This window comes from Apostichopus japonicus, chromosome 12 (assembly GCF_037975245.1).
Source record: "Apostichopus japonicus isolate 1M-3 chromosome 12, ASM3797524v1, whole genome shotgun sequence".
Lineage (NCBI taxonomy): Eukaryota > Metazoa > Echinodermata > Holothuroidea > Aspidochirotida > Stichopodidae > Apostichopus > Apostichopus japonicus.
The window spans coordinates 33,314,519-33,340,555 of NC_092572.1; the positions used below are offsets into that span (position 1 = coordinate 33,314,519).

At 37.0% G+C, this 26,037-nt stretch overlaps 2 protein-coding genes across 7 annotated transcripts in view; one reads left to right on the forward strand and one right to left on the reverse strand.

The window, feature by feature from the left end:
* Positions 1-26,037, reverse strand: part of LOC139977744 (uncharacterized) — an 831,623-nt gene that overhangs the window by 477,780 nt on the left and 327,806 nt on the right. The window lies entirely within an intron of this gene.
* LOC139977732 (uncharacterized) overlaps positions 1-26,037 on the forward strand; it is a 96,651-nt gene that overhangs the window by 44,005 nt on the left and 26,609 nt on the right. For 5 of the 6 annotated variants that reach the window (XM_071987286.1, XM_071987284.1, XM_071987285.1 and 2 more), the window contains exons 4-16: positions 5,459-5,729; positions 6,184-6,483; positions 7,502-9,591; positions 10,293-10,495; positions 11,461-11,537; positions 12,254-12,315; positions 14,579-14,639; positions 15,173-15,237; positions 20,201-20,311; positions 21,998-22,256; positions 23,723-24,046; positions 24,588-24,808; positions 25,893-26,030. In XM_071987286.1, coding sequence (XP_071843387.1) covers positions 5,459-5,729; positions 6,184-6,483; positions 7,502-9,591; positions 10,293-10,495; positions 11,461-11,537; positions 12,254-12,315; positions 14,579-14,639; positions 15,173-15,237; positions 20,201-20,311; positions 21,998-22,256; positions 23,723-24,046; positions 24,588-24,808; positions 25,893-26,030 — 4,182 coding nt within the window. The remainder of the gene's footprint in view (positions 1-5,458; positions 5,730-6,183; positions 6,484-7,501; positions 9,592-10,292; positions 10,496-11,460; positions 11,538-12,253; positions 12,316-14,578; positions 14,640-15,172; positions 15,238-20,200; positions 20,312-21,997; positions 22,257-23,722; positions 24,047-24,587; positions 24,809-25,892; positions 26,031-26,037) is intronic. The other variant, XM_071987289.1, reaches the window with a different exon arrangement.

The window sequence follows — 26,037 nt, forward strand, 5'->3', positions numbered from 1 at the left end:
AAGAGAAAAATGTACTTGTTACTTTGGCACTATTTTTAAAAGGAATTTTAGCAGATTTTGGGGCCAAAAAAGCTCAGTAAAACAGTGTGCTGTGCCCAGATCTGAAGTAAGGGCGCTGTTCAAACACCGTTCCAAATAAGTTGTAGTCGATCATATTGACTAGTTTCTCAGTGTAAATCTTGTTTGATACCAGTCTATGCACAGCTATTCAACTGCTTAGACTTTCAATAATTGCTAACAAACAAAACTATTGAATTAGCCACTGGAAACTATTTATTTTTAAAGGATAACATAAGAATACTACTTAAAAGAATGGGTAGAAGGAAAGGCATGTATCGTAGGCGTTCAACAACCTTTAGACCAGGTCACAGGTTCGGTTTTACAGCTTGTACAGCTGATGAAACTGATGCCAATTGCACTGGTGATATGCCTAGCCCTTCTGATACAGATGTAGCAACTATATCCTCTTGCAAACCTGCATATAAAAGGCTCAGCAAGGAAGAGTATGAAAGGGTAGTTAACTCTCCTGTCAAGGGACCTGAGATATTTTCATCTCAGTCCCAACAAACAATGTTACTCAGGCCTACTAAGCACCATCCATGTTGGCAAGCTTGATAACATGGCTCATACAAGTGTTGCAGAATCTACAGGCAACAGGGTAGTGAATTTGCAAGTCATAGTAAGAGCCTATCATAGTGCTATGATGGCTCACAGGGAGGCAAGCAATGGATGTGCAGTGCTCCTCATATCTGTTTCTGATATGGAGGAATTTGTGGGACTTGGCTCAAAGGTTGTGTTTGGATGCACTCTCTGTAGCTACAGAAGTGAGCTCTTGCCCCTCTATAAAGTTTTAAACCAAAGTAGCAAACCTGGCAGGAATCCCTCAGAGCTAAACATTGCATTGCAGTTAGGCTTGCATCAGACTTCCATCAGTTCAACAGCAGCTCGTAGATTGCTCAGCAGCATCTCTCTTCCCTGTCCTGCTGTCAGTACACTGCAAAAGTCAGCCAATCAGTTTGGACCTGTAATGAAAGAAATTAATGAAAATGATATGGCTGAAAAGAGAGGTATAATAAAGGAGACACTGCAACTGCGTGGCCTCTCAAGAGATTCTCCCATTTTTGCAGAATATGATCGGCAGTATAATAACCCTCTGCGTAATTCCAGAAGTAAGACTACATTTGCTCCTGCAAGTCAATGCAGAGATGTCATTGTAGAGAATGTCACCATGGACAAATTCGTTATTGGTTACCATCACAGTAACAAGTTGTGCCTAATGGGTGAAATGAAAAGAAGAAGGGGTCACATGGTACAATGTCCAGGCCATAAGGGCTGTTCTGCAAATTTAAGGCAAGATGCCAATATTGGAGATGAACAGAATGGTGGAAAGATTTGTGCTTCAAAATTACTAGCAGGTAAAAACCCAGTAAAGGTCAAGTGCCTCACAACTGATGCTGATGGCAAGGCATGTAAAGGGTTTAATAGTATGTCTGCAGCTATTCAGCCTGAAACAGAGAACCTTTAAGACCAGGTCCATCTGAACAGATCTCTGCGCAGAGCACTGACTGGAGCAGAATTCTCCTCTGACATGTTTCCTGCAAAGACTATGACAAAGAAGCGGTTGATACAAAAACGATTTGCTGAGGACTTGACCTACCGTGTACAGGCAGAGGTGACTGCTTGCAGGAAAGTGCACAAATATGACCACTGCAAAGTTGCAAAAGCTTTGTCAACATGTCTGGACTGCCTTTCTAAGTGCTGCAGTGGAGATCATTCACATTGCCCAAAGCAGTCATTTGTATGTAAGAGGGGCAGATACTACAAATTTCCATTTATGCCAAATGCTACAAAGGGTTCTCTGATAATATCAAACACTGACAATGCAAAACTTATCAAATTACTTAAAACACGCACCTGCTACAAACAATTATGGTCCACTCGTTTTGAGACTTCCACTCAAAAAGCAGAAGCAGTCAATAATGCTTTCAAGGTGACTAATCCAAAACATAGCACCACATTTGCACGCAACAGTCAGTACAGGGACCACAGTGCCATTCACATCACAAATAATGGGCCTGGTGAGTCCATAGCCAGTAAGATGGAAGCTGCTGGGTTAAAGTTAAGCACAAATAGTCCATGTATCCAGACTCCGAAACAGATGCAGAGAAAACAACAGTATGATCAATTATGCAAGAGAGGCAGAGCCTACTGAAGGAGGAGAGCACAACTCAGAGAGAGAAAGTACAAGATACATGGTAGAATGAAATACATAAACCAGCACAGATGTTATAAAAGAGATCAACTGATTCATGACCACAGTTACTCTAAGGGGGGATGTGACACTGATGATGATGACAATAATTATCAGTGATGCAAGTTATCATCAAACCAAGTGATAATCCAAAACAGTATCACTCACTCACTCAGGGAACCCTAAGCAATCAGGGTGATGACCATGACCCTGGCAAGCACCATCAAACTTGCAGGACCTTGTGCTGTTGTTGATACTGCGGGATTCTGCAGAGAGGTGTGACACCTCCACACATAGGCTATTGTGGCAAATGTGGGAGATGTCAAATGATTTGCTACTAGGACTAGTTATAACAAGTTTTCTCTGCAAAATATTCTGAAGAGCATATGCCAGAATGTGGACTCTGATGGCTCTTCTCTTAGCTGCCAGGTGTAGCATTGTGCGGATAATGCCATATGCTGGGGCCCCTGGCTTACTGATGGTGTAGGCACCTGTCCACATTCTGCATCCCCTTGTGCCACTTGCTGTATGTTTGGCCATCTTTTCATTAATGCCATCAGCCCATGCCATCCAATCTTGGTCTGTCATTGTAGAGAAGTTAGGAGATTGCCAGTACTGTATACAGGGCCTATGTTTCATCTCAATGCAGCCTGGGCACAGTGCAGCTGATTCTTAAGCCACATAATACTAATGTATATGTTGTTCAAATTCTGAATGTCACTTTTGCTCTGCTTGTTACACTGTTTAAAAGTATATGCTACTCACCGTATGTACAACTTCAGTCCGTCAGGTTTTAGTTGTTCTCTATAGCCTAACATCGAAATTAGTGGCTCCTTATACCAGCCTTTACTGTAACTACTATACACATCTCAGTAGCAGACAGCTCAAAACAACATACACAGGTGGTACAGTGGCCTATACAGGCCTTGCAGATGTTCTTCAAGTCTAACCATTACTCACCAGTGCATTTTGGAGCACATTGATGTACCAATTTATTATTTCCTAGGCAATCTCATGCCATTTTTCGATATTTTGATGACATTTCGCAAAATTGGACCCCGAAATTGCTGAAGCGTAACATTTTTAGACGTTTTGTCATATTTCATCGTTACACATCATACCCGACCCCTTCAGCTATAAATAACGCTCATAGAGTCTAAAACGGCAATTTTCACATTTTTGCATAAGGTAGCATACGCCCATTAAAAGCCCCATTGACTTACACACTAAATCACAAAAGTAATGTCTTCTCTAAGCCTAGATAGAAGTTTTCACTTGCTAAACGCTACCCATCACTGGATAGCTGACAAGTTGGCCTTTTCATGGCATCATCAATTTTCCGTACCATGACCATGTAGATTTTTGGTTCCTTGCTTTAGCAAAAGGAACCTATGTATTCAGGTTGGCGTGTGTGTGTGTATGCGTGTGTGTGTGTGGGTGCCTTTGTTTTTCTATCTGACCGAGGACTTGAACAAAAGAATTCCTGGTCCTCGGTTGTGATTTCTAAAGAATCACCACGTCCTCGGAAGAATTCTATTGTATGGGGTATTGTTAAGGCTAGGGTACGTGGATTTGAATAATGGAAAATACAATGGGGTCCTCAGTTGGAATGTAATACAAACATGTGTGGGTATGCGTGTGTTTGTGTCTGTAAAACTTGCTTGGGTACACTGTAACTCAACAAGGAAAGTTGAACTTAACTCAAACTTGGTATTTAGATCCGCCATAGTGAGAAGGTGGGCCTATTGGTTTCGGTACCTGTAAAGGTCAGTTAGGGCCAAAAAGCCAAAATAATAAACAAAGTAATAACTCCCATTGACAGGGTCCGACATGCTTGTTTTGGAACTAGTTGAAAATGGGGTTGGGATCTTTTCAAACATAACAGTCTTGTGATCCAAGGTCATCAAAGGTAAATTAGGGGTCAAAAACTAGTATTTTTGTGATAACTTGAGAACAAAATGAGAACAAAACTGCCCACATATGCTAATCATTGCAAAAACTTCAAGTGAAGAAGTCTGACATGGCTGATATATTGGGACAAGTTGTGAATGAAGTAGATGTACGTTTTTCTAAATAACCGTTATGTAATCTAAGGTCATCAATGGTCAATTATGGCTCAAAATGTGTTTTTTTTTGGGGGGGGGGGCAATAACTTGTGAAACTCACACTGATGGGGTCTGACATGGTTGTCACATTGGGACTAGTTGTGAATAGGGTAAGTGATCGTTTCCAAACAAAACAGTCATGTGACCCAAGGTCAATTATGGGTCAATCACTCAATCTCCAAACTGATCAAAATTGTCCATGGTTGACCCCTGTGCAACCTTCATGCGCAACGTTATCAGAGGTCTTGGTTTGGAGAGGTGTACCTCTGTTGACCTCAAATGACCTTTGAATAGCGCCTCCAGTGACCTGTATTAGTTTTTTTAAGTTGAATATTTGAATTTGTGTGGCCATATTTTAAATGTCCATGGGGTGACTCCTATGCAACCAAAGTTATTAAGTACAGTTAGGATGATTCTTGGTCATAGGTCATTTGAGGTCAGCAGGGACAAAATATGTGAAAGCCTTGTAATTTTAAGCAATATCTTGATTCACAATCAGTTAAACATCTTGTTTGTCCTTAATTCATCCTGTAAAGTAGAATAGATCAGTTATTACTTTTGCACATTACACTGTGTGCATTAAAATGTCTGTTAACAAATATACCCTAAATAATGTACACCTGAAATAACTTCTTATCTGATTCACTGAGCATCAAAGTATGAGCACATCAGTAGCACTGAGTTTCTGCAGCCTTGCTCTAGAGGTCATAGGTCAGTTCACGTAAATATCAATAAGATTTTAGAAACAAATGCAAGCACACACAGTTAACTTTTAAGATTTTCTTTCTTTCCTTACAATAATCTGAACTGTACTGTTTGATGTATATCCCATTAAGCTGACCAGAGGTCAATACTTACAGAAGCTGTTTTGACTTCACTTAGTGTGTGGATCTTCTGTGTGAGTAACCAGAATCTTGTAAACTCTCTTATGGGGAGTTCTAGAGAAGTTCAAGTCTCAGAGGAGCTGTTGGTTACATCTCAAACATTGTCACATCTCAGAAATCTTCTGACCAAGGCTAGTCTTAAAAGAAATTTATTCATGTGATTAGTTGGCAAAGAATAACTAAGTCATTGGATTGATTGTTGTTTCTCTCTTCCATAGGCATCCATCTTCACCTTCAGCCAACTGGAAGAAGAACTTTCTTTAAAGCTAACCCAAACTGACTGTGAGAATTTAGGCCGCTACTTTTCACTACCACCCGATCAAGTGAAGACCATTAATACAAGTCCCTTGTGCTCCAAGAACTTTCTGCTTGCCCTTGAAGAGAGAGGATACATACACCATTCAAATGTGAATCGATTAACTGATGCACTAACTGAGCTGGAGATCAACCATACTCACTTATTAACAGAGACATACATGAAGCTAAGAGGTAGGCCCCTAATCACTAGCTCTCTTGTAATTGTGTATTTTGATTCACCTCTTGTACTTTCCGAATGCAATTAAGAGAGGTCTTGATCTTCATAAAGTATAGCTCATCGATCATTCATATTTTCCTTGAAGCAAAACCTTTTTATGGACAGTGGTAGACTATCACCTGCCAGTTCACCCTACCACCTCCCTCCTCATACCCACCCCCCCCCTCTCCCAGAAAGATTCCTCTTTATGCAATACACAACACAGGTGGTGATTAATTCTTTATGCTGGAAACCAAACTGTGTACAACAAAACATCGTATGTACAGTACTGTATGTACAAGTGGGCGGATTTTTGCAAAAATCACCTTGCGCCATGATGTGTATAATGCAATCAGCATGCCTGTACATCTCTGTGGATATTTAACAACACTGGAAACTTCAACTTGATGTTTACCTTAAACATTTCAGATCAAGAAACTGAATACGATAAATTCCTCGCTGGCCTCTCTGCTCATTTGACATTTTCCATAACAGAGAAACTGTGTGATAACTTTGAAGTTACTGATAAGAACAAGAACACAGTTATCTCCAGTCAGAATCGAGGACTCTCCTTCCTCCTGACAATTGATGAGATGGGTATCATTAATCCTTCTGATGTCAGCAAATTACAGACACCTTTAGAGGAATATCGTCTTCTCCAGGCAGTAGCTAAGATACACGAATACCAGTCCTTGGTACTTTCTGACGAAATCAAGGCGCAAGATGAAGGTATTGTAAATTCATGTGTATGTAACAAACTTTACACTCCACTGGTACAAGTGTCAGTTATAAGGAACATTCCTGACTTAAGAATTCATAGCTCAAAACAGTTAAATACATAAAATGCACTCTTTATCTAAACATATTATGTGTGGATTGCAGGATATTTTAGAGATAATGAAGACTGAGATGTCAAAATATGTTTTGAACTGAAGCACATTGATGGAACTCACAGCTTCATAACATGGTATGTTCTTGAGAAATATAATAATGCAGGTTTTCACTTTATTATGAAGAGTGCATTGTTCTACTGTGTAGTCTGTGATGTCATACAGTGACTATACCAACAGCCCTTTCTCCTGTTAAATTAAAGTTATGATAATAATAATCCATTGAAAATGATTAAGTCATGTCCCAGGAAGCTGCAGTTTGCAGTGTACACAAATGACTTCACAATTAAACAATGCTCCTAATTATGGAGGAGTCCTACTTGATCAGTGACAAATAAATATGGACAGTATCAATTCTTTCTATTTATGACAACAATTATTGTGCAATGTTTGTCTCTAAATAAAAGAATATTAATCTTTGAATTGAGATTTTTTAATAGTGGTCATGTAGTGTCTTTGAAAATAAATTGCAGATAGAGAACAGTATCTGATGGTATGAATGAAATATTTAACATCTGCGTTTCCAATTGTTTCAAGTCTGGATGTATGACACTATTTGCTATGATTGCTGTTTGTATTACTGAGTAATTTTCAAACTGACTAGCATGTTTGAGCAATGACAGTGTCTTAGTTTGTGTTAGGAGTGAGTTTCCTTTACATTTGAAGGTTATACTAGGTTGTAGTTGTTAATAAATGTTACCAAAGATACAGTGTTACGAGATTGCTCAAACTATTGATATCAAAGCACACTTGTTTTTTCGGTATGGTAGATATTCTTTATATTGTCATAAATTGTGAAACATTTTAACTTGTTTCAATAGAAATTGAACTGTGCTTTCTGTTTCCTTGTTTTAAAGACAAAGAGAGCTTATTCCTGAAATGCTTACAACAGAAGATGAAGAGTTGGTTTGAAACAATGACTCCTGTCCCCTGGATGAAGTCTTGTCAATGGAAATGTAAAGATCTCTTTATTGCCAGCCGCTTAGTCTTAACAAATTCTGGTTCAAAAATATCTAGCAGAGAAGTTGACCGTAAATGTAAGCTACACTACCTAGATATCTTTACTGATGAAAGACTAAAAGCAGAGACTCGAATCATTCTAGAAGGACAGCCAGGCTCCGGCAAGACAATGCTCTCCTCTCAGTTGGCCTATGACTGGTGTTGTGGAAAGCTTATGGATATCCCCATGGTCATCTATCTGCCCTTGAAAATTGTTGATGACATGACAATTATTCAAGTTATCAAGATGTTCTACATCCGTAAAGGCATTCCCATCACAGAAGAGGATATTGAGTCTATGCTTAACAGTGATAAGAAGAGAGTCTACCTCATATTGGATGGGTTAGAAGAATACAATGGTGGAACCAAAGATGGAAGTCCCTCAGAGATAATGAGAGTAATGACAAAGGAGAAACTGTCCAACTGTATTGTTTTAATCACAGCTAGGACAGATTATGCCAAGCATCTACCTCCAGGTCCAATGTTGAAGATAGGACGCTTCGATGAGGACGAAGGGAATGAATACATTAAAAAAGTCTTCTCTGATGATCAAAAAAGGCAAGAAGAAGTAAAGGAATTGATTGATAATGTTCCATTTATTCTTGATCTTTGTAATGTTCCACTACTCTTTGTGCTGTTAGTACATAACATTGATAGATTAGGAAAGTTACAAGAGGACCAGCTTGACAGGGTTACTCCTTTTGTGAAGGCCATTGTAGACATTCTGTGTCCTATGCAGGATGAGGAAGACACCTCGAGTCATCTGTCACATCAGCAGCAGGAATCAATTTGTGAAGAGGATGAGAGAAGATCAGAGAGTGAAGCATTTAACAAGCAGGAGGAATATGGAGTAACTGGTGCTAAGTCTGCTCGTGAGTGGGAGCCTGAGGAACAATCATCTGGTCACCACAAACATGATACCACTCTGAAGAAAGAAGCCACCATTAAGTTTGATCTTGATTCTTTTGCATATCATTCACAGGAAGATGATTTATTTGCTTCATCAGATTCTGTAAAGGATGAAGAAAGTACATATGACACTGAAGCGTTATTTAGATCACTTCTGGAATGTCCAATTGATGAGTATGAGAGCAATTTAGAGACTGAAACGTCAATAGACTCCCAAGATACATACATTACATTGGAGGAACTTGCCTTTAACGGCCTCTGTAAAGGAAACCAACAATTGTTTTGGCCGAAAGACTTTGTGGATAGAATAATCACTAATAGCAAAGCATGGATAGATTCTGGGATACTTGTTGTTGAGGAAGGAACTCCATTTAATTCCACTGATAGGAATCTTCAGACTGACTCAGGCAGTGGAACTCCCCAGACTGATTCCATCAGTGATGAGTCACTGAACACATCTAATGTTACTTCAGAGATGAAGAGAGGGGTATCCCCTGATCCTGATCTATCAGCATCTGTCAGTCAATCAGAGAGTAAACCAATATTGGAATCGAAAGAGAAAATATCACAACCTATACAGAAAGGAAAAGCTGCAAAATATGTCTCTTTACAGGTTAAATTCCTTCATAAGTTAATCCAAGAGTGGTTTGCAGCACAGTATTTAGCTCTCCTGTTCTGGGGTCACAAATCAACTGAACAACATTACAAGTATCAATTGTTCAGAGAACACCTGGATAACATAGACCCAGCTGATCTCCATTATGTCTTGCGCTTCACTTGTCACATCTGTCCTCCCAGCTTTCATTTCATTGCCAGTTTTCTAATGAGAGACTTTAAAACAGGAGATGGTGAGATTCCTGATTACATCATCAACTGCATCTGTCTCTGTTTTGCTGAGTATGATGGTTACAAAGGACATAAGGTCAAGGACATTGTCACAGAGATCTGTAGAAGAGAATCCGTTAACTTCAGCTCTGGAGATAGTCGACTGCTACTGAGGTCAAAGGTTTCTATGCTCACCTTTGCTTCAAGATCAAAGGTAAAGTGTGAATACAACTTTCTTAGCTCAAATACACAGCAAACCTCTGCTTATATCCCGATATCTGTGATACATAATCTGAAGTGTGCATGAATACAACGTTCAATTTTCCAGTGTTGAGTACAGCATCAATCTGTAGGATACAAAATTCAAGTTCTATATTTCACCAATTTGTGCCAAAACTTAAGTAAATTTGGTATGTTGAGATATGGATGATGTAAGTTTATTTTAAATGTGTTACCTCTTGAAATGTATCTCTCAATCCAGAGAACAAATTTGATCTTTAGTACAAGATCGACCTAATGTACTCATTCTGGTTATATCAGACTAAGATATGAATTGTTCTATGTAGTTATTTTATAGTGGCAGATCATTCTGGGATGTGTGAATCATTTTCAATACAACATTATCATATGCTGAACCATCTATTTAATTGACAAGATCAGTATATGGTATGGTACACAATGGTATTAAACAAAGGTTGGCTATTAATCAATCCTTAGTATGGCTTTAGGATATTGTGATGCATGAGACAACTTTAGCTGACTTTGTGCACTACATGAGACATATATAACAATTTTTCATATCTTCACTAGCAAACAAATTAATCTTGTCTCTCTTCAGGTTTCTAAGTTTATGTTTTCCACGTGATATTGTTGGGTACTGATTTCATGTTGAAATATCTGTGGATTATTTTCCAGATTCCAATAAAATGTCTGAAGCTTTCAGATGTTGTGGAAAAAATTACAGAGAAAGCCCTGATCTTGAAGGCTGATGTCTCGCTGGGAGTTTTGAATACCCTGAGGGCTATTAAAGTGAATCGGTGGGACCAGAAGCTGATTGAACAAGATTATAAAGACCTCATTAAATTCATTATCAACAATGAAAAGGTTGAAGTAGCTCGGTGAGGAATAAGTCAAAGTTGGCAAACCAAACTAAAGCTTTCGTTCTATGTGATATTGAAAATTAGGTTGTATTGGTATGTGTGATTTATTAAGCTAATGGAAGAACATTCAGCAGAAAGATCTCCAAGCATTTGATACTTATGAACAATGGGAACCATGTAAAAAGTTTGCTTTCTCACTGCATCATTACTTTTTCTGACAGTCTGCTACATCGAGATTACCTACAGTAGTCATAATTTACTCCACCCCTTGCTTACCTGTCTCCCCACAACCATAGCCCTCTCATTCGAACATGTGTAGGATGAACTGGTATGCCCTCTATGACCAGTAACATTGGTCAAAGTCCATCCTTCTCATTCTTCCACCCATAGTGCCTAGAAGTGTTATCGTGGACAAAGCATAGTTTCTCTTTTTGATCTGCATATAATTAAGTATAAAGTATCATTATATATTTTATTTGTGTCTTAAAATTTCCAGTTAAAAGCTCTACTCTTAAATGGTAAGTTCTCAAATGCTCTCACTATCAGGAGAGCTCATTAGACATCTGGGTTCACCAGATCCAAAACTGAAAACAAGCCTACTCAACAGTTATAATATCTGTAACATGTACACTAGATTGACCTGTGCCCCCTACTTAGCATGAGACTTCTAGATCAAAGGCCATTTGAGGTCATCAATGGACAAAATATTAAAATCTTGTGTAAAAAGGTGATTCCAAGAGTTGGTATGTATCTTGGGTGAGTGGGTGAGCATGGCTGGTCTCCATTCTCCGTTTACAAAATACAGTACTTATCATAATATATAATTGTAGAAAGCTAAGCATTTCCTGAAAATTAAATGCCTATGCCCTCTATTTAGTTCTTTCTATGTTAATTTATCTAACAATTATCTTTATTTCTTTTCTTTATAAAATTCTGCACAGTGGGAGATATTTTATCGTATATTTTACCTTTTTTTTTCTCAGCTTACTATTTCCAAGTCCACCGGTAGCTGTGAAAGATGAAAAAGATCTGAATAACTTACAATCCCGAAACATTTCAGGTAACATACATTCTGTTTCATGAATAACAAGAGCTTGGTAATTAGATGTAACAGATATTCCTCTGTTGTGATACAATATCTTAGCCTGACATTTTTTTAAGCTGTTTCATTCTAGTCCTGCTTCTGCATAGTGGTAAGAAACGTAGCTCTGTCCAGCATGTTGAAGAAATGTAACTTAAGGCTTTTAGCCTGCAAAATGGTACTAACTGTATCAACAGTTAAGCGAAATAGATTATGATAATAGCTTGGACAAGCTGAAATCCGAAAACTTTATTTCATACAGAACTAGACATATTAACAGTGATAGCAATCATCACAAGGAAGTGTGAAGACAGCAATTCAAGAAGGTGTTACATTTTGTGTGTGTGTGTATGAGTGTGGAGCTCTAAAGTACATTGAACATGATCAGCTGAGTAAAATAAATTACTACAGTGAAATGGATTATGCACAGTTAAATAACTGCATTAGTGCTCTATGTGTTCAGGAGGGAGGAAATTGTTTAGATTATATTAGTGCAAAACGTTGTGGTATTCACTTAGTTGATCGTGAAGAAATTTATATGTGAGAATTAGAGCCAATTTAACCTGCAACTTTGAAATGTTATTTTTATCCTCAAAACAGAGAAATGTGGCAACGAATACAAAAATGTGTTAAATAAAATATTCCATGTGAAAGTGGCTGAGGGTCTTATTGTTATCTACTTATACTCATTTCAGTTGAATGGATCATTGGAGCAAACTTAATTCACACATTAAATGTGACAACTGGAGAATGGATGGTGAGATGCATTATGTTGTATTTTTTTAAATTATTGTTATTCATTTCAGATTGTGTACTGACATGTGGCCGTCTTTAACATTCCTTTGCTTAACCCTCCTCTTTGAGTTTAGCTCTATTCTTGATTCTTTCGTCAAGGCAAAAGGAACCTATGACGTGGTGATGGCGTGAGTGTACATGTCTCGTCCTAAGAAGTGGTGACATGGGAAAATAAATTTGTGTCACTAGTAATCAACCAATAGTGGACAATAGTCATTCGTTGTCCAGACAAGGGGTTGGAATAAAGGGAAATGTCCTCGGATGTAGATAATTTATTAAAAAAAAGTTTGTAAACACAATAACTCACCAAGCGTGTGGTCCACAAACTTCAAACTCTGTATGTTGATAACCGTTACAAAGCTCTTGACTGATTTACTGTATTTGCAATGTCAAATTTCATTTGAGTTTACCTTAGGACAAAATATGGAAACATTGTAAACAAACTTACTGGACATCAATAGCATTGATAAATGTAATTCTAAGGTGTTAGGTGCTCCATAAAGCAGCTTTGGTAGAGGTCAAAGGTCAAGTTAGGTCAACAGGAGGCAAAATCTGTCGATATAAACAAGCAGACTCAATTAATCGGGCCTGACGAATCACATCGTTGGTATGTGGGTGTCCCTCAGTAAGTTCTTGGTTGCTTTAGTTATTTGGAAATTTTCATTGGGGTCAGTAGATGTCAAATTTCAAATTATTGTCATTTTGATAACTCCAGAAGTCAAAGGTTAGCTTTGACGAATTTTACACGTGGTATGTGGCTCAACCATATTGAATACTTAAATGTCACTCATGGTGACAATATTAGCTCCCAAAGTAAAACTTGGATGAACTTCACACTTGGTATTTAGATCCAGCCTATTAAGTATAAAACTGCCTGTGCACGGGAGTCAGTAAATGTTCTGATACACTGTAAATGTGGCATGGAATATCTAAGCCTCTTGGCTTTCTCGTTTATTCCTTAACAAAATGCAAACAAGTATATGTGTTTCTTGTGTGTGTGTATGAGATATGCCTGCTAAAACATAATTAACCATCATGGAATTGAAGGCGTTGCATGAAGACTTCTCTAAGAACGTTGTTGGCTGTTTTCATTATTGTGGTGGTCAGAGGTCATCCTATATTCCTATATCCTATATTTTAGCATGTTGTAGTGGAGATCAAATGTCAATGAAGAACTGAAGCATTCAAAATTTCAAACCAACCTTACTTAATAGTTATAGCATTGCTGAATATCATGCTTGGTTTGTAGATGTTCGTAGTGAATTCTTGGCTGTTTGTTATAAAATTAGGTAAAGAAAATTTAAGGTCACCATTGGCCAATATACAGTAATTAACAGTGTAAGTGAATCTCATACTTGGTACAGTAGGTATGTACCCCTTCATGAATACTATCCTTGTAGTAGTTTTGGCAGGGATCATATGTAAATGTCAGCAATAGTCAAAATTTGAAAACTGTGTACAAATTTTACTCATGAAATTCACCATCGATGAGAGTCATACATAGTATGTTCATACTCCTTTATAGTGACTTCTTGGTTGCCACTCATTTTGCGATGAGGCACAATATTCTACAATGGTCTCAAATAATTTGGAACACTATATAGAGTAGTCAGAAGATGAAATATGTATCAGAGAATTGATGCTTGTATTGGGGGACTTTCACAACCTATGTCTTGTCACACATGATATCTTTGCTGTCTGCAGTATTTTACCTAATCATTTGCGATATATGATAGAAGTATTTTTTAAAGGAAAGTTGTAAACTATCAAAATATTTCACAATGAATAATATAATGCCATGAGCTTCCTTCCTTAGTGACAGTTCTTAAAGGGCTAATGATGGATCTAAGTTATTCTAAAGCTCAACAGGAAAATATCCCTTATTATATAAAACATCCATCTGACTTTTTTAGCCAACATCAGAAAGCTGTTTGGTCTGGATTTGGGTCATTTTGTTGTATATTGTAAGATCCTTGGTGATTTGTAATTATACAAACATGTTGATGTCATGGCAAATGGAGCTTGAATTTTGTGATCTTCTAATTCTGATTAAATTTTATTGAGTTGACGTACATCTGCAAACTCTTTAAATGAAAAAATATATACAACAATGCATTGCAAATTTTCTGGGATTTCTGGTTCATGATATAGTTTCATTCAGGTTTGTATGATTTTCCACAATATTTATTTTTGTCTTTTCTTGTCTGAATGAAATTTTCATTTAGATGGACTTTATATTACCAGGGAGAATGTCAGCAACATCACCATCACTGAAACCAATCTCTGGTGAGTTTTCTGGTATTAATAGGAACAATCATTTAAAACTTGAAATGTGTAATTAACAAGGTTCTTTTGTTATTGTCAAAACAATCGCTGTAACTCTAGAACAATTGCTGAAGTACATGCAATAATCGGTAACCACAGTTGAAGCAGGCATACATAGTCCTGGTTGGAATTCTGCTGATAAATTAGGGTTCTTCGTCCTCAGTTTTGATGACGTTCTTTGCCCTGATGGTCCTACAAGCCCTGTCCTTTCATTTATTTTTACTCACTTCACAATAATATACCTGTGTCCTTATTGACCAGCCTTGGAACAAACTATGGAGGCTGGTCTTTAAGTATACTTGTTAAAGGTTCAGTCAACTTTTGAAAACGTAAGGACAAAACTAGTCTTTGAGACTTTTTTGTCGTTGGACTGGCTTATGATGTTTTATATATTGCATGAAAGATTGGTACAATTGATGATATAATGTCTTCCATAACTGTTTTTGTGGTTAATTCATATAAATGTTTATGTCACTTTTCTTCATCAACAAAAGACGAAACAAATAAAGCAGTGGAACAACAAGAAGACAAATTCAACGATGTTCCAAGCAAAGGAAATGTAAGTTAAGAATCATGGCTCACTTTTGAAATGTTCTACAATGTAATAAGATCTGTTGGGAATTTATGGATTGTCCAGATCATACATACATATCAAAAGTATCTTCTTAAGTACCATCACACATAAGAAGTGGACCATGTAGATTTAATTTAGCTTATAATTTCTAAAATAATAAGTACATCAAACTTAGAGCATCTGAAGGATCTTCAAACGCAGACATAAAGGAAAAGGGAGGAAAACAGATCAAACAGACATTTTCACATACTCACAGATTTATCAAGCTGTTTGGGACACTGGACAATGAATGGTGTACAATAAGTACAATAGGCAGTGATAATAAAATGACGTAGGAGGTGAAAGGATTACTGAAGATGAAAATGGATGCAGCATATCAACTATGCAGTGAACTACAATAAAGAAAAACGTTAGGAATTTAAATAAATAAAAGTCAAATAAGTAATTATGAGTCTATAAGGTGGCGAGAAAAGGAATTAGGCTGAAAAATGACTGCTATGTTGCCTTATGATAACTGATACCAATGAGATACTTTTGTGTGACAAGATTGCTAATGGTATGTTCAGCTTATTTATATTAGTAATTGTACACAGCATATTAGCTTAATCTTTGACAGTGCAGTAGATTGCACATTGGTGAAATCAAATGAAAGTTGGAAAGACATTCCACTGTGCCATCATGAATCCAGTTCCGTTTTGTTTGAAGCACATATGTAATTGTTACAACTATTATGTATGTGTATTGCAAATGCAGCAAACTTTGTTCTACTGAGAGGCACACCCTTTTGAAATTTGGCTTATATATTATAGGATTGACCACAGGTCTATGTGCATGGTATTTCATAAATATCGTACTGTTTAACTGAAATATTTATTATTGAATATGTATTTAGGCCTTCAATGATTATGGAGACTAACTTAAGTTCCAGATGATGAGTTCATTGTATTTATACTATGAATAGACAAATATTTGAAGATATACATGTTGTTTGTTTCATAATATCATGACCTTACATAAATCTTTTATATTAATAACAAGTCGTGCTGATATTACACTGATAAGTTGAATTATTAAGTGAATGGAATTTTCTTAAATGTCTATATACAGTGCATGCAGAGGCTGCACCAGAAATTCCAAAGTAGAGGGACAAGTGGGGTTTGGGAGGCAACAAAGGTTGGAGAGAATTTTGAAGTGTAAAAGAGGACCTGTGTAAAGTGCACATCACAGGAAAATTTAAGGGGCTTGAGAACATGTCCTAACCTCTACCGCAGCTACATTAGTGAACTAAATTTTATTTTATGATAATTTCTATTTTGCATTAAGTTAAATATTGTGGAAAAGATTTGTGGCATATAAGAGGTCATACATTCATCATTTTTATTGAGGAATGTTGATTGATCTAGAGACCAACTTGAATTTATGCATAGTGACTGCAGTGGCTAGCTGAGTTATGTTTTTAACAGCAAATTAAAAGCACAAAATATATGTGAGAGAGAAGTCAATTTCTATGGAATGCATTTCAAAGCCCTGATGGGTGGGGGGGGGGGCAGTGGGACAAACACCCAGAAGTTGTTGGAAAGCGGAATTTAAGCTTTATTAGGGGTGTTTCAAGACCAGACGCTGAAAAGCTTTCAGACCGTTTTTTGTTGCTATTTTAACTTAAGAACAGAAATACATTCCAGACATTGCAATTCCATTGGAATATATTTCAAGGCCATGTGGGGTCCAGGGGGCAAAGACCCTGCCTTATATTACCCAAAGAATAAAAATTGGGTAGAAGAGAAATTCATTTTTGTTTATAGCTGACTTGGAGGTCAAATGGGTGGGGGCAAGTATCATAAGTGGGGGGAAGTATCATAAAAGGGGGGGACAATGCCCCCCTTGTTGGCGACACTGAGTGCATGAAGATAATTTTGAATCTTTTAAGCAGTCGACGAAAAAATATCTTTAACAGTAGTGATATTTAAGGGCACGATTAAAATAATCTCACCTCTTGAACTAATGTTAATCCTTCTTTCTCCTGTAAGCTTGAAAAGTATGAAATGCTAGTAATTACGATAAAAGCGTGTGGGAACTTGCATATAAGATATACGTGAATGCAACCGTACGTCCTATTAAATTTATACTTGGTATGGTGATGTAAGTGCAGAGTATGTACCTGTTCTTTTCAACAACACTTTTCACCTTGTTAATATTCATGGTGGTTGGGGCTTAATGGGAAATTGTCAAAAGCAGCTTTTAAACATGATATCTCAACAACCACAGGTAGAATCAATATGATTCGTAGAAGATAGATGATCCCTAGTGAATAAATACACCCTACTGTTCTTGGTTCTCATCTCATGAATATATATGAGTGTGTGGGGCTAAACGTAACATTTGGTTCACACTGGCATAGTGATGTTGCTGCATAATAAGCACATTTTTATGACGTCTCTAACTCTAAGTCATTTATATTCATCAAATTGCTAGAAATGGCTTTTAAATACAAGACATGAACCAAATGTTCCTTGGTTTCATTCTTAATATTTGGTGTCACACTTCATTCATACAATCAATCGTGTTGTTTGTGTGTGCATATAATGAAATAAATATTAATCAGTGAACATCAAATTCTTTATCAGATACCTCTGAAAAAGTTTGTCTAATTTGCATTATACATGTACTTGGATAACTCAATTTAAGTATATAGATTTTTCATGATATCATAAACCTCACTGATATTCATGCATAAATATGTTTTTATACTATGTCACTTCATAGGCTTTGTCAACATGATAACTGATTCCTGGTACCTTCCTTTATTTGTTGCCACACAAGTCAATAGATCTTCATTATGGTGTGTACAAGTTCATGAATATTTACATCTATGGCTTACCAAACTATAAATACGTGATACAGTTAGTGATACAAAAATAATATTCACATCATATATCAGAATAATGATGTCTAAAAAATATTTAACATTTCACTGAAACTCATGTTCACTGAAACTCAGGAACTTTTATTCACACATAAGCCGTTACTAGACACATAAGCCTAGTCTTTGTAAGCTATATTTCAGTTGCGGACCATTACACTCTGCAGGTGAAATAGAAATAAGTGCAAGCATCATCAAGATGATTGTGGTCTCATTATTTATAACAAACAGTGGGTAATTCAGGCACGTATCCAGGGGGCGTTGGGGGCGCGCGCCCCCGGTTAAGCAAAAGAAGAGAGGAAAAAAAGAGAAGAAAAAAGGAAAAAAGAGGAGAAAAAGAGGAGGAGAGGAAGGAAGGGAAAAGAAAAGAAGAAAGAGAGAAAAAGGAGAAAAGGAGGGAGTAAACGAAAAATCCAAGACACCGGGAAGAGAAAGAGGAACAGTGACATCATTACAGTGCTGATTCTTATTATATACACAGGGTAGCCATTGACGGATCAAGGATTTCGGAAGGGGCGTGTGACTCACCCTACCCCATTTACACAGACAACTCCATTTTTGTCGTTTCCATTTTCCTCTCTCATCACTCATCTTCTATATATATACTATATATGGTCTATCATAACTCATGTGTGTGTATACGCCTTAAACAATTGTAGAATTCTGCTATGAAACCAACTGTGGCTGGTCTCGAACTCGACCGTGTCGTCGGGGAACATGACGAATTTCGGGAAGGGGGCGACCGCCCCCCCCCCCCTTCAGCATATTTTTTTTTTTATGGTATATGTAATTTTTTTATGTGCAATTTCAAAATAGAAAGTGCTTAGATGCAACTTACAAGGCCTGGGAAGTCTCATTTCCAGCGATCTGGGAGGCATTTTCGGCCAAAATTTGCTTGGCGCTACGCTTAGAAAATTTGCCTACAGGCTTCGCCCCTCCCTCAGTGGCAAATTCCTCGCTACGCGCCTGTTCGAATTTGTAAAGCAAACAGCAGATATCACATCATATCAGTGAGCATGAAAATGGCGTTCCAGGATGAAAAGCCTCAAAACTGTCCACTTGCCCGAAAAAAATAACCAAACATTTTCCTCATGTGAAATTCAATAGCATATAAGCAAGCATCGGTTATTACATCTCATGCCATCGTGTACCGTACGGTCCGTGAAAGTTGCGCAGTATACCGTGGGTTGCTAATGTAAACAACGAAATGTCTTATGTAGATGGAGAAAAGCATGACGGTCCAATTATGTCAAAACTCTCTTTTACATTAGTAATGGCGAATTAGGGGCTACAACCCCCCCCCCCCCCCTGCGTCCTACGCCTATGTGTATAGTGTTCGTTTTCGGAAATATATGCTATTTGTTTTCCTTCAACCAAGTTTTATAATAGCCGTTATAAGAGTTTTAATATTTGTACACAAATAAATTAACTGTGTCTGAATTTTTGAAAATTTCTGACCAACATTCTTCATCACACTTCCCTGTACTCGTGAAATTTTGACCGGTCTGTTAGGGGTTGAAGGAGGTTTTCCTATATTGGTTGTCCATAGATGAAATTTTGTACAACATTATGGGTATGTTTTGAAGTGAGTTTATTTACGAGAAATGGGAATTTTCAAATTCTCAACGAATAATGGGCTTAAAACCTTGAAACGTGGGGCTGACGGATATTGTGGGCCGCAACGTAGAATCACCTACAAAAGCAATGATCCACAGAACATGCGATGAGTTCGAACATGATTTGTGACTGGTGACAATCTTCAAAAAGGTTATGGATGGAAAAACTATTGGGAAATACTTGGTTCTCAGGCAAAAAGTGTACATCTGGTTGGTCATTTTCAAGCCCGAGAAGTGCCATTTCCGGTGATCTGGATGGTATCAAAACAAGAAATTTTCTTGTACGCTGCACGCCAACCGATGGTGGCGCTCCGCTTAGATAGTAATTCGCCCCCCCCCCCCCCCCGGGTTAGAAAATCCTGGATACGAACCTGTAATTCTCAACTATCTCCTTGCCATTTCTTTCTCACAGGATCCTTCTTTGCCATCTCATCAAGCAATTAGCGCAGAAGCCGAAGGGAACCCAGCAGGAGCTGAAGCAACGACAATATATAGCGAAGAAGTAACAAATGAAACTTTGCAGGTAAGTATTATTGAGTGAGAACTCCAAGTGTGATTCATGACTTTTGACCAATATCTCTCCAAATCTGTGATTTCTGACTGATACAGACTGGTTCCTAAATTGACAGAGTCGTGACTGATTTTTCACTACGTGATAACAGACCGACATTTACACATTACTGTGTTGTTCCCAATTTAACAATGAAAACATCCCGCACATTATCAAAAAGTATACATGTCTCGTTGCCCTATATGCCTCCTATTGTTTTAAGAAGTAATATCATGCATATTAATTAGTAGGTGAGGCATATTGTAAACATATTACATTGCCACGTACATGTTTGTTATCTTTCATATTTGGCATGTTTGTATCGTTAGTAAGTGTTTATGTGTTTGTGTTTAATATTAAATTGTTAGAATGAAATCAATTATGCAAATGATAGACGGGATTTTATGTTACTTTTTATCTCAATACTTGAAATATTGTGATGCTTAGCTGGCAACATATGTTTGTGCTTCTGCTACCAGATTGGAAACCAGATTGGAAAACTCTGTTGAAAGTTTATCAGTAGATAGTACATGAAGTTGTTTGAAAAAAAAGCTATTCATTTTTGTAGCCAAAAATCATTTCAGAAACCAATTTTGAGGTATTTTGCCATATTTTGATGTCTGAAACACTCACATAAATTTACACCAAAATGTCAACCACAGTCTTGCAGTACCTAAGTTACATGGTTGCTGATCTTAGCATAGTATTGAAGGTGTAAAGAAGGCCGTTGTGCATTTGACGTATTATCAATTACCACATGCAGTGCTGCAGGAGTCATTGACATACTTAACTGAACAATAATGTAACAAACTGTGCTAATGTGACAGTGGTATTGGTAGCTTGTAAGTGACTGATATATTCTGTACCTGGCATTAAAGGCTTCCATTTTACCATGGAACTGCCACGGTCTAGACAGCTTGGGTTGTACTCTTGAAAAGAAGAATGTTGCTTTAGTTTGTTGTCCCACAAAACATATAACACAATAATGGAATCATAGCATGTTTCACAGTTATGCGAGGAACTTAGTTCGGTTTGTTGGGATAAGCTTTAATGATATAATGACTTCCCAAGTTTGTCCCCACCTGAATCTGGGATATGTGTAATTAATTTTGCAACATATGCTATGTGTGGAAAACGTCTGTCAATCAAGATGCATTAAATAACTTCCACCTGAAATACCTGTCGTAACTGAAATCTAACTCTAAAACAATATAAACTACAAACACATCGGTAGTATTGAGACTCTGCTAGAACTTCTGCATCCTTACAGATTCCTGTGTCAACCCTTCTGCTGAGTTCCCAATCTTTTTCCAGTAAACACCTGCGTGACAAATATGCGGCAACTATGTCTATTCTGTGTCTCTTTGTATCAAAGTCACACTTTTCACACAAAATTGCTGCTGTGTCCATGGATAATGATAGCTTTAGTCAAGCATGTTAATGAATGGGTGGGGCAAAATTAAACCATTACATTAGCCACTTAAACTGTCAAGTACACAATTCAATGTCATTAAAAGTATTTAATATGAGCATTAGCCTCATTAGTGTTCTAGTTTTTAACCGTCTACTGAGATTCTTGTATGGATTAACTCAATTTCAATCGACATAGTGAAATAGCATCAGAACGATGAAACATTGTTGGTTTCTGGTTATTTTAAGGACTTGTCAGGAAACTTGTTCAAAGGATGGCGGGATGTGGGAAGAAATCTGAAGCTTGCTGAGACAGAGCTTGACAACATAGATGCAGATAACAGAAGAAAGGGACAAAAGCAAGTGGTGTACCACATGTTGCTACTATGGAAACGGACACATGGGATGGAAGCAACAAACAAAACACTGAGAGACGCTCTAAAAGCAGCTGATCGTAAGGACCTGTCCGATTATCTTCTTAATAGGGAACAATGTGGAACAACGTCAGGTAAGTCAAAGACAACAAAACATGAGATCAGTACTTAAGGAGGATTATTTATTGCTTGGTTTGTATTTACACTATACAGGTGTACATTCAATAGCCAAATACAATATTAAAAGGATATAAGCGTAGTAAGAACAATTAACACAACTTATGAAAAACCTACTTATTGTGCAATAAAAGCTTATGTTAGTCTAGAAGCAATTTTGAATGGAGGTATAATCTGCAGATTTTTAGTTAGCAAGCATCTGTAAACAACATTGAAAAGGAGTCTACTGTTTACTTCTTATAACGTTATGTTAGAACTGCATAAAACATGCAAAATCATATGCAGGTTATTCCCCTTGAAAAGTGCATTTCTATGATACAGCCTACATGCATGCATTTAATATTCTGACTATGTAATATCACGTTGATATATTTGAAACAAAATGAATATCAATTTAGTTCTCCTTATACATGACTTCTGTCAACAATGCATTGAAAGAGGTCTGAGATAATTATGTTAATTGCAACAACAATCATGTAAACATTTATATGCAAATGAGATATTTGGCAGTATTCTGAGATATTCATTTGGTCTCACTATTTTTATACAGTTATGTCTTCATCTTTGAAGGGTGTCTCACAAGCTACTACTTATAAAAAGTAACTATCAATAGGAACATCACTACAGTAGAAATGAAATATATCAAGGATTTGCCATAAATGTTGGTCAGCTTATAGATTTTCAAACCGTTTGGTGGTACAAAGATATGAAGAGAATATACATGTGAAATGTTAATCATACTAAACCTTTAATGATATGACAGTATAGTGAATGAACTCATCATGTCCTAGAATCCTGAAGTTAATATCAAAAATGTATACAAGCTATCTGCCTAGTTTTAAGATAGGTTGGAAATGTGTACATTGGTATCATGATCAAAGTGGAGGTCTATATGAGATGAGAATGTTTTTAGCTGTGTCAGTATATTGAGACTCACAGAGACAGGAACTGAGACTGCTTACATGAAGCACTGTATTTTATTTAAATGGCATTCACAATTTCACAGATATTATAGTATGTTGTCGGAATGACCAAGTATTTCAGTATATGATGCAGGGTGATATCTGAAAATACAATATCTGAAAAACCTAAAGCTAAACACACATGTTTATCACCTTTGAGTTTGAAGTAACTGCTTCCAATATGGGATATGGTGCAGCCCACAGGAAACATATTGTTGCTAAGCAAGGTCAAATAGTACCGACCTTGAGCAATGGACCACGGAGCAAAGGACATTGAGCTAGGAACAGCAAACAGACTTAAGATCACAGTGTTCTTTGACTCCAATGAGGGATTGTACTATAGGAGAGCACTGGCAGATGTATTAGCTATAAACTAAGCATTGATTGAGTTGAGGATTTTTAAGTCCTTATATGCCAGTTGTTTACATAACATATTTCTCTCTTTGCGTTATTATCAAAAGATTCTTATGTGGAAACGCCTCTTAGTGTACAAGCAGAGGTTGACAAAGAAGGTAGAATTCTAGAGATACCAGGGACTGGTGTTACACTTGATATTCCTCCTGGTGCTATTGACGGGAAGTGCTTGATCGAGATGAAAATCATTTCAAACTATATCCAAGAAGAGTCTAAATCATCATTTACCAGTAACACAACAGTGGTAGTGGAACTGCTTCCAGATAACTTAGAGTTACATCATCCTGCAAAGCTCACCCTGCCTCACTGTCTCAAGTTGAAGAACCCTGTTGAATGCAAAGCTCTGGTATTCAGCAGTCACCATGCTCAAGGTACATCTTATCTTATGTTAGGGAAACTTAAAAAGCAGAAAATCACAACCCACATGTGCATTTGTGTGTTGCTAAATGGTATGTAGCAATTTTCACCAAGGTGTATTTGGTGCTCACCTGTCATTGATTGAAATTAGTTGTCTTTGTTATTTCTCAAAGTTTTATTTATATATATATATAACAGTCTTCATATCATGTATTTTTTGGTACATAGAGAGGTGATCACAGCAAATTTAGTTGTTGTCATGCCACCTTCTTTAGCTAGTGGGTACGTCAGTCATCTGTTCACTTTATCAATGCTGATCCCTTTCATGGCTAATCAGGATACAACAGTCCATAAATGTTACAGTGTTAATGCCTTCAAAGCAACTGAGAATGTTGCAGTGATTCCCATCTTACTAGCTGGCTGTGTTAATACTTCATTAGGAAAACTTTAAATTGTGTTATATGGCATCTTGGAAAGTGTTTGATTGAAGAGAAAACAGAGAAAAAAAAATAATAGTACCAACTTTCTGATTTAGCAATTGTTTTATTTTGGTAGGGGCTCAGCCAATGTGGAGACCAAAACAACATGCTTTGTATCAACTGAATGAAACAAACTGCATAATCTGGGTTGAAGGCTTTTCATGGGAAACATGTCAGATCGATGATAAAGATGTTTTATATAAGAGGATCCAAGTCTATGCTGCCTGTAGCGATTGGCATTCTCATTTTACAAATATGGAACTTGGATACTATATTGACTTACCAGGTAAAAAAGAGGTGAGTTACTTGTAATAAATTTCATCATCAAAATAACCTCGGAGCTAATTATTTGGAAACTAATATTGTAGGGTGTTTAGCAGTAGGACTTACCTCCAATATCTGATTTTTTTTATTTGTTGGTTTGTTTTCATACATCTAAGTGACCAAATTATGATGGTTAACGATACATTTTTGGATAGTAGGGCCATTATTGTTCTTTTAAAGGATAATGGTGATGACGATCTCGCTGTTTTTGCTCAGTTTAGTTCTACCCTTCAACTATGTGATTTCATAACTGGTTTGACCAGAAACCACCAGCAATAGAAATATTTGTACTTGTAAAGGTCAGGAGTCAAACTGCTTGAAGATTTCCCTAACTTTGCGTATGTGATGAAGATTACTGTATTATTCTGCTAAGTGAGTGCAAAAATCCATGAATGTGTCTCAAAGTAAACAATTCTGTTTCCTTTTTTTCACTGTTGAAAGTTTTGTAATGCTTTTTAGATTCAAAGTGAGAATGAAAAAGTGGTAACAACTTGACTTACCACTTAAGACTTGCAAAGTTAGGGAGCTATTAACGTTAATAGCTCCATGGTCGAAGTTACTATACACCATTATGCATGTAATAGTAATTATTGAATTTAAGTGTTGTGAGATCGCTGAGATGTTGTTAATAAATTTAGTCTGCATAAGCATGGCCATCATTTAGTAAATGGCCCTGCTGGTATATTGGAACTTAGAGGGATTGTTGACCATGTCCTATTTTATATTTTATATGGTTATTGATTGCATTGCACGTTTAATACATACATCTGAGAGGTTGTCATACTAATGTGATGTCTTTGTTACATTCTCGTTTGTTACATTCTTTTCAATTTTAAAGTTCTTGGACCTAGTCTCTGTTCCAAGTAAGACTCATCCTTGACTAAGAATGTTACAAATAAACAATGATAAACATGTATCCAGCTCATTGTGCAGGAATGTTATGAACAAGAAATAGATCCATGAATACCATTTCTAGACATTCAGATTGTAATATCTTTTCACATGCATCTGCTTTTCTTTATTAGTTTTTAGTACTTTGTTTTGATTTTTCTTCAAGATAATCGAAAAGAATAACTTGAGAGTCCTGCAACAAAAACCCTTCTCATTTTGGAAAGAGGGACGAATACCTTTGAAGATATTACTGGAAAAGATACGGCCAAAGTCTTGGGAATGCACTGAAGACACAAACCCAAAGGTAATTA